Source organism: Harpegnathos saltator, unplaced genomic scaffold (assembly GCF_003227715.2).
Source record: "Harpegnathos saltator strain DR-91 unplaced genomic scaffold, Hsal_v8.6 scaffold837, whole genome shotgun sequence".
NCBI lineage: Eukaryota > Metazoa > Arthropoda > Insecta > Hymenoptera > Formicidae > Harpegnathos > Harpegnathos saltator.
This window is the reverse complement of record NW_020230690.1, coordinates 159,520-169,106: the sequence shown is the minus strand read 5'-3', so window position 1 is coordinate 169,106 and position 9,587 is coordinate 159,520. Positions and strand designations below refer to the sequence as shown.

The 9,587-nt window shown below is 44.6% G+C and overlaps 2 protein-coding genes across 2 annotated transcripts; both read left to right on the top strand.

Moving 5' to 3' along the window:
* Window positions 1–619: 619 nt before the first annotated feature.
* LOC112590499 (uncharacterized) lies at window positions 620–1,762 on the top strand. The gene has a single exon (XM_025307197.1). The coding sequence runs from the start codon at window positions 620–622 to the stop codon at window positions 1,760–1,762; it is 1,143 nt and encodes a 380-aa protein (XP_025162982.1).
* A 1,999-nt stretch (window positions 1,763–3,761) lies between these two features.
* LOC112590498 (uncharacterized protein F54H12.2-like) lies at window positions 3,762–4,631 on the top strand. The gene has a single exon (XM_025307196.1). The coding sequence runs from the start codon at window positions 3,762–3,764 to the stop codon at window positions 4,629–4,631; it is 870 nt and encodes a 289-aa protein (XP_025162981.1).
* Window positions 4,632–9,587: the final 4,956 nt, after the last annotated feature.

Genomic DNA, 9,587 nt, shown 5'->3' with positions numbered 1-9,587 from the left:
TCATCCACCTCTTGAACGACGCGGCTCGTGAACGAGAAACCAGCAGAGCAGTAGCGAGAATACAGCTTGCACGCCTTTTGCGTGAAGTGGATACTCCTTTGAAATTTGTAGGAAATCGAGAATTACTGGAAGAAGTCACGGAAGAAAATGATCTTTCCGCGAGATTGAGAGAAACTCTTCCGAGAGGTAGCAGCACTCCGCTCCCATCACCTGACGAGCAGCTTTGGTCTAAACGTAAGATTGCCCAGACGTCGCTTGAGAAAAAAGATCACGAGGATGGACGGGCTCTGTTTGTAACAACCAAAGAGAATAGAAATAAAACGCGAATGAGCGGAGACACTTCTAAACCAATGAGTAAAAGACGCGTGATAGATTGGAACCCGTTAGAATTGAGTATAGCTTTTTCGCCGGCTAACAGCTATGCACATCGACTTCCACTATCGAAAGAACGAACGTGCAAACGTGCTATCGGAGACACGTTTCTCGCTAAAGAACCCGACGCAGAGCGTGTACACGCGACATTTATCACTTCCGATCAATATAGGCGTGAAACGCGAGTGAACGTCAACGCTTCTAAATCAGCGAGTAAAAGACGTTTGATCAGTTGGAACACACTGGAATGACCGACCTCGCAAAATTCTACTACGATCCTGCACACTATGCGGGATACTCTACGATAAAAAATCTTTCGCGAGCCGCAGGACCTAGCTCCACGCATGAAGAGATTATTCGTTGGCTTCAGGCGCAGAATGCATACATATTTCATCGACCGACACGGCATAAATTTCCACGTTTGCATTACAACGTCACGAATATCGACGATCTGTGGGAGGTTGATTTGGTTGAACTCGCTAATCTCCGAAATTACGAGGGCTATTATTACTTGTTAACAATCATCGATGTGTTTAGCAAATTTGTCTGGGTAGAACCAATACGAAGTAAGACTTCGGCCAGCGTGACGGAAGCTTTTCGTCACGTGTTCTCAAGAAGCAGTGGGCGAGTACCGGTGTGGTTGCAGAGTGACAAGGGTAAAGAATTCATCGGTCAAGCATTTCAAAAGTTTCTGAAAGAAAAGAGTATAAGTTTTCGCACGGTGCGAAATCCTGATGTCAAAGCAGCGATGATCGAGCGCTTCAACAGAACGCTCAAAGAACGTTTATGGCGCTATTTTACACACAAAAATACACATCGCTACATAGATGTTTTGCAAGGCATCGTGCACACTTACAATCACACTCGACATTCAACCATTAAAATGGAACCGACAAGCGTCACGTTGGAAAACGCACGCATCGCTCGTGAACATATGCAACAGCGATACCATCATCTCGATAAACTCGATCGAAGAAATCATAGTCAAGGAGCTAAATACAAAGTAGATACACTAGTGCGTGTCAGTAGAGCGAAAGGGGTCTTTGAGAAAGGATATGAGGCGAACTGGACGGAAGAAATATTTCGTATTCACCGTATTTTCAAATGGCGAAATCCCCGTGTGTACGAATTGAGCGATCTGTCAGGCGAAGTGATCGATGGGATATTTTACGAGCAAGAACTAGCCGGGGTAAACAAAAACTTACAAGAGGAAGAATTTATCGTGGATAAGGTGATACGACGCCGAAGACGAGGAGCTAATAAAGAATTTTTCGTCAGCCGACGGGGTTACCCTTCTAAATTCAATTCCTGGATAGCTGCTTCGAATATAAAGCTGTTTCCAAACCATGATGGGGGAAAACGAGTTTCTCATGATACTACCGAGCAATAGTAGCATGCAACACTATCCCGAAAATACAACTACTTCATTTATTACGGAATTGCCTCAAGAAGTGAAGCTGACGGGCTTATGGGAAGTTGCGCTTAGCGAAATTCAATTCTCTTTTAGTTTTTTACACGTGCGCTCCGAGAAAGATACAGAACTCGTATTCATTTCATTGCCGCGTGAAAATATTAATACCAAAAACGCCAAATCAGTCATCATAAAAAATGACGACCATTTACCCAAATTCGGGCTTACCCACATAACCTCCGGTGTTTACACCACGGTGAGCGAACTGTTACAGTCTTTAAACAACGCTAGCTCATTATTCAAAACGCACATTGCCTGGCGCCAGAATCCTCATCAGGGTGGTAAAGTAACGGTATACTGCACATGTGATATTAAAGAATGCAATAGTCTTCATTTCGTGAAGTTTTCCGACAAAGTGGCTCGTATGCTCGGCTTCGATATGTATAGCCCGAACGAGGAATTCATTCATCTCGACTTGCCGGAAATTATACAGGGGCGTATAGCGTACCATCCCAATACTGATCGTAATGCGAGTCCCCAGAAAGTTGGAGAAGGAAGGCTTTACTCTTTTATCATGTCGAAACGTGAACTTATGTCCGACGAACCAGCTAGTACGGTGCGGGGTGTACCCGATAAACTCTTTGTTTATTGCGACATTTGTGAGTCCTATAACGGGAGACGTGTATTCTCCTCTTCTCCGTGTAGTCCCCGTCGAATACAACGGTGGTAAATATGCCTATGGCCGTAACATGGTGAAGCATTTTTCACCGCCGAATTATATTCCATTACGGTTAACATGTTTCCGCACGATCGAAATAGATATAAGAGATCAGGTTGACGAAAGAATACCATTTGAATTTGGAACGTTGACAGTTACATTACAATTTAGACGTCGTGATTAGCACGATGTGACACATTATTTAGAGTATTACGAAGCGCAATCCGGGGGAAGTCGCGGAGGTGAAATTCCGCAAGTTTTTGTAGAATCGCAGTATCAGCGTGGTCATGGTATCGGCAGTTTTCTCGGTAGTCTGTTCAGGCGTGTGTTACCATATCTGGCCAGTGGTGCGCGTGTTGTTGGAAAAGAAGCTCTACGCGCAGAAATTAATATACTCGATGACGTGGAAAATAACACGCCGTTGAAAGCAGCTGTTAAAACGCGCCTCAAGGAATCAGGCTCAAATCTCAGAAGAAGAGCGGAAGAACACATTAACAAACTGATGGAGAGGTCTGGATATAAAACTCCTGCAAACATCGGAAAAGCTCAGTTTCTTTTCGTCACGCTAAGCGGATACAGCGGCAAATCATCTGCACCCAAACGTCTAGTCAACGCTTCTAAATCAGGTAAGAGGAAAGCGACTCGAAGAAACATACAGGGGAAAAAACGGAATAAGAAGCTAGTGAAGAAGCCGTCGAAGAAGCGTTCAGTGAAGAAAAGCGGAAGAGGCCTTGCTAAACGTCGGGGAGTTATCAAGAAACGTACCGCGTCAGACAATTTTTCCTAAACAACAACAACAAACGCTTTCGAACCATGTCCTTTCTTCATACGCATTCCTGTGAATGTTTAAAGAGTGAACTCGATCTCTTTACCTTGCTGCCTACACAAACCAGCATTGAGAGTTCACAATGGATGCACTACAAACCCGTGTCTTCTCTCACGGACAACGCGCCCATCGAATTCGTCATACCCGGGCATGGAGAAGAATACATAGATCTTGCTCACACTATGCTGTCGCTACGCATACGAGTAGAAATGGAAACTGTAGCAGGAGCCACCGCCACAAAAGTAGGCCCAGTAAACCATATACTGCATTCGATGTTCAATCAATTCGACGTATATTTCAACCAAAAGCTCGTGTCTCCTTCAAACAATGCTTACGCTTACCGCGCTTACATAGAGGCGTTATTAAATGATGCTTCACCAGTAAAAACCTCCCATCTGGCTTCGTGCCTGTAGTACAACGATACGGCGGGGAACATGGACGCTCTACTGGGAGCGACACCATGCAATCACAGACTCGACAAGCGAGCCGCTTTTGTACAAGGAGGACGAACACTGGATCTCATAGGTCATCTTCACTGCGACGTCTTCAATCAAGATAAATTCTTGATCAACGGTGTCGAAGTGCGCATGAGGCTTGTTCGTTCGAAAAATTCCTTCTGTCTTATGGAGGGAAATACTATGTCACGGATACGCGTTTTAGATGCTACACTACTCATCAGAAGAGCTAGAATAAATCCAGGCATATTACTCGTTCATACAAAAATGTTGACCAAGACTACTGTTAAATACCCGCTCACGAGAGTCGAAGTTAAATTATTCGTGATTTATACTGGCGTCGTAGAAGAAACACTGGACAGCGTCATTCTTGGACAAATACCGAAGCGTATAATTGTCGGTTTTGTTGATAACAAAGCATTTAACGGTGCCCGACATTTAAATCCGTTCAATTTCCAGCATTATGGAATAAATTTCTTTTCACTGTATGTCGATGAAACTCAAATCCCTAGCAGGCCGTTACAGCGAAAATTCTCTGGTAACGGGATGCTCTACGCCGAAGCGTATCACATCCTTTTCTCGGGAACGGGTATTCACTTTTTGAACGAAACTAATTCTATATCCAGAAAAGATTATCCTGCTGCTTATACTCTTTTCGCCTTCAATCTCACTCCTGATCTATCGGCTAATTGCGCTCAATGGAACCTTGTGAAACATGGTAGTTTGCGAATGGAAGTACGATTCGAGAAAGCTCTCACAGCAACGATCAACTGCTTAGTTTACGCTGAATTTGAAAGCGTGCTGGAAATAGATTCTTCTCGTCAAGTCATTGTAGATTATAGCGGTTAAAACGAATCCCCCACTTTTCTTTTCGACGTCATTCCCCTTCCAATGTAAAGATTTTCAACATCATAACCCTCCTGAGTAAAGGTTTTGAGAAAAGAGTCCAGTCGATTTCGAAGCGCGAAAAGTATAGTTTCGGGGGAAGCAGAATTGCATATACAGAGGGAATATGGATGTCATTATCGAAGTACAATGTTTCCGCGATAGCAACGATGTCTACGTCTCAAGGAGATGGCTATTATCGGTATGTTAATGAGTCATTCGTCGGTCATTGGATTTTAGCTCCAGAGTATTTATTTGCGGAATTGAATGAAAAATCAAGGTGTATAAATAACTGGCTTTCGCAGAGTTATCATGGTATCGAGTGGTACAACGGGGAGAGCAATCCGAAATATTTTTACCCGCAGTTGCGTGAAATTACGAGTCATATTCGTGACTTCATGACAAAGGGCAAGGAAAAAGCGAGCTACTTGCAAAATTTACTAGCCCGAAACGTGTATAATCTGGAGAATATTTCGCCGATGTTCAGTGATCTTTCATCCAGCGAACGTGTAGAAGCTTGCTCATTCCACGCATTTAGAAAACACAGTCGTTATCACTGTGCATTACGCAACGCATACAAATTGAAACATTGGTGCATCGAACAAAGCTAAATCAATCGGGAAACGTAACAACGTCTATGTGGCTCAGTACTTGTCTTCCAAAATTGACGAGGAAGAGAGCGAAAATAGCTACTCCTACAAATCGGGGAGTGAAGAGCCATCGACTGAAGAAGAGGAGAACGAAACAAATACTGAGTAGGAGCATTCAGTCGAACCGTTGAGGATTATAACAATCATGTTACCAGAGGTAAACCGAAATTATATAAAATGAATTCGCTCGAAATTCAACATGCGCTGCAACATCTCAACGCCAGATATACAGACGTCTATCCAGCCGACAGACTACCGAGGGTGTGGACGAAATCGACGGCAATAGTCGCTAATACGGACAATCACGACCGTCCAGGACAGCACTGGGTCGCATTCTACATCGATCAGAATGGAGCAGCCACATACTTTGACAGCTACGGGATGCCGCCCTGGGACACACGATTTCTCCTGCGTCTTAGAAGAAATTCCGCCACTTACCGATGGAATCTCTCAGTTACAGGGTCTCTTATCGACGACTTGTGGCCATTATTATTGTTTTCCTTTACTTTGTGTGCAGGGGTTATAATCTCAATGCCTTTAAAAATTTATTTACCAATGATTGCGAACGAAACGATCAGCTAATTGTACGAATGTATAAGAAAATCTTTTGTCAATGTAAGCGTAAATCACTAGATCATCATCCCTATGTACCAGGTTCAATCCCGTATTAGAAAAATGTATAAGAATAAAATGTGAATTTATTCTATAAAAATGTTGTATATTCCTTTCTTTCCGCCTCTTCTCTCTTCCCTGTGATCTCTAATTCGCGGTAACAAAACCTGTTGTAAACTTTTCGAGTTCGAAAGCGAGGGACACAGGTAAAAATATTGAGGTAGACATAAACCGGAGGTATCGTCTTCTAACAATCGCTGAGTAGTTTTTATCTCCGAAATTATCCTTATTTACTCGAACATGTGCACCCACGCTCGCGCGCCTCAAGAGCAGGGGCCTCAGAGTCACGAGTCCGTAGGGCTTAGAATTTTCTAAATTTTCCACTCGTGACGTCAATACTCGACGTATGTATACGATATATCTAGTTTCCATCAGAGTATAGCAATAGCGCAGCGTATAAGACGCTTGACTTAAGAGCCAACGGACTCTGGTTCGAATCCGAGAAGGACCTCTACAGGATTTTTCCAGAGAACACACATATGGGGATGACCACACACACACACACGCACATCTCCATTCCGTTATACGACTACGTCGTAAAGACAGTTTCTACCAGAGAGCAGCAGTAGTACGGTGGTAAGACGGTTTGACTCGAGAGCCACAGAGGTCCCCGGTTCGAATCCAACAAAAAGGGCCTTACAAGGTTTTTTCGAAATTTGTGACGTCGATACTTTCCATATGTAGACGATATAGCTAGTTTCCATCAAGGTATAGCTGTAGCGCGGTAGTAAGACGGTTTGGCTCGAGAGCCAGAGATCCCGGTTCGAATCCGCGGTAGGGCCTACTACAGGGTTTTTCCAAAACTTGTGACGTCGATACTTTCCATATGTAGGCTATATAATTAGTTGTTTCCATCAGGGTATATAGTAGTAGCGTAGTGGTAAGACGCGTGACTCAAGAGCCAGAGGTCCCAGGTTCGAATCCAGCAGAGCTCACAGAGTTTTTCCGCAAGTACAATATGCAAATTAAGTGGCTGATCAAGAGCCAGAATTGCTAACTCCCTAATAATGTCAGCCATAATTTGCTTATTTCAAAAGTCGATTAGTTTTTGCCTGTAGGGAAGTATGACCCGTCAAAACATTCCCCCTCCACTCTACCCGCCGGCGCCGGTGGGTGTGGTTTAGTGTCGCCGACGAGTCGAGTGGAGGGGGAATGTTTTGACCTTCTCTCCCCGCAGCCTTGACGGGTCGCCCGCGCACGTCCCCGCGCAATGCATCTCCGCGCAATAGTGCATTCCGGGGCGCATTCACGCGCCCATCGGTCGTGCCGCAATATTTCTCACGCCGCGTGCGCCTTCCGCGTGCATTCTGCGTGCCCGCGCGGCATATTCCGTCGCCCGTGCGTGCCACTTGCCTCGCGCGCTGTGTGCACGTGCTGTTTTTGTTGCCGCACGCCGTGCGTGGCCTGAGGCATCGTGCCTCAGCTTGCGTGTTGTTTTCGTATTGACATTGCGAACGTCCTTACACATACGTTACATTTGCATGCGGTAATCTCTACTTTTGCGAGCGGTTTATTCTTCACATTTTGCGAGCGGTTTATTCTCATATTCGAGAGCGTCTCATTCCGCGTTTCTGTTGCGAGCGTCTCGTTCCGCGTTTGTCCTTCGCGGACACATATCTTGCGCCTCTGTGCACGTACCCATTTCTTGTTCGCACGTACACGTGAGAGACAATAATAAAGTTCTGTTCTGAAGACCTTGCGTTCCACCGGTATTGTGAGACCGAACACGATCCTAGGGCACGAGTACCGTGACCCCGTGATCTATGTGTGGGTGTGGGTGATAAGAGGTCGGAGCGTGCAGCGGCACCTCCATTTTTCAGTTTTCACCGAACGGGGTTCCCCCGCATCAACCATTAATCCCCACATATCTATCGCTCTGCTGCTGATTTTTCAAAATGTAAGAATTGGGTGCGTTCACGACACTCAACGGTTGAGCAACTGTTGAATAATTTGTTAACGTTATTGGTCTGAATATAAGGATCTAACAGTAAGGACCAATAGTCACTAATCGCTCATTGAGCGGTTTTCTCCGCTAAACGCAATTATTGTTGACATACTTATGTCATACCACGTATATTTCATTTCTCATCTTTCGTTGCGAGTTACTGCGCAGGAATGCTCTGCAGGAGGAACAGCAGCTCTCATCTTTCTCGAGTCGGGATGCGTCCCGAAAGTCATTAAAAAAAAAGTGACAATCTTTATGTCCGCGACCGTACATATGTATGTACGAATGTATTATATGTATGTACGTGTGTGTACATATGTGTACGTATATCTTACACTTTCTCACTCTCCCAGTCTCCCACTCCCTCACTCTCTTATTCTCTCTCTCTCTCTCTCTCTCTCTCTCTCTCTCTCTCTCTCTCTCTCTCTCTCTCTCTCTCTCTCTCTCTCTCTCTCTCCCTCCCTCCCTCCCTCCCTCCCTCCCTCCCTCTCACTCCTCTCTCTCTCTCTCTCCTCCCCCCTCTCTCATTCCCCTTTCTCTTTCATACCCCCCCTCCTCTCTCTCTCTCTCTCCTCACCCTCTCTCTCCCTTTCTTCCTCTCTTATTTCCCTTTCTCTTTCACTCCTCTCTCTCTTCATTCTTGTCTGTCTCTCTCTCTCTCTCTCTCTCTCTCTCTCTCTCTCTCTCTCTCTCTCTCTCTCACTCCCTCTCTCCTCTCGCTCTCTCCCTCTCTCACACTTCTCTCTCTCCCCCTCTCCTCCCTCCCCTCTCTCACACTCTCTCTCGCACATTTTGTCCTATACTATATTCTGGCATATCTCTCGCTTACACGCTCGCATTCGCTGCTGTCTGCTTGTTCAGCGCTCTCGTAGCGCCCCTGCGGCGCGATTCTTTAACTCGTTATTAGAGTTAACGACACTTTTGTTATCGTTGCGTAGCTTTTATATACTGTAGAAAAGCTGCGTAACGATAACGAAAATGTCGTTAACTCCAATAACGAGTTAAGGTAGTTATTCCCCAACTGAGGAAGTCAACATAAAGTACAAAAAAGAAATATAAAAATATATTTTATAAAGAAATATAAAAGTATCTTTTCTTATACTAAAAATCGAATAAATAATTAACATGAAGTTGTACTGCATTACTACGGTATATTAATAAAAAAGAAAAATAAATATTGAAATATATCAATTGCATGTACCACGTAGTTGAATGCGAGAGAGAACGAGTGGCAACGGTGCATTATCATAGCTGTTCGCTCAGCAACAACACGACCACTATAACTTATAACAGAGCTCGGCAAAAAATGCACGCGACGGCCGATTTTCGACTATCTCCGCCCACCGCTGTTCCCTTTACCTCGCTACTCCGCATGCTGCCAACAAGCCGCTCGAGCGTGTTTCCAACAGTTTTCCACGTCACCCATGAGGTACTATTGTTGACGCGTTTTTTTTAAAGTGGCATCCCCAGTAGGCCTAATCCACTGATGACTGTAACAACCCGTAACTAATTGAACAGAAGCGAAATAAAATATGTTAAATGAAGAATATTTAATTCGATTTTCGGCGTCTTTTATTAGTAAGAGCGGAAACGTCAATTTGCATATTGCATGTAGCGAGACGCATAAGACGTGGTAAGGAATCATCGTTTAAA

Bases quoted from the DNA above. Each gene is read 5' to 3' on its own strand.
- LOC112590499 (XM_025307197.1), top strand. From the start codon at position 620: ATGACCGACCTCGCAAAATTCTACTACGATCCTGCACACTATGCGGGA.
- LOC112590498 (XM_025307196.1), top strand. From the start codon at position 3,762: ATGGACGCTCTACTGGGAGCGACACCATGCAATCACAGACTCGACAAG.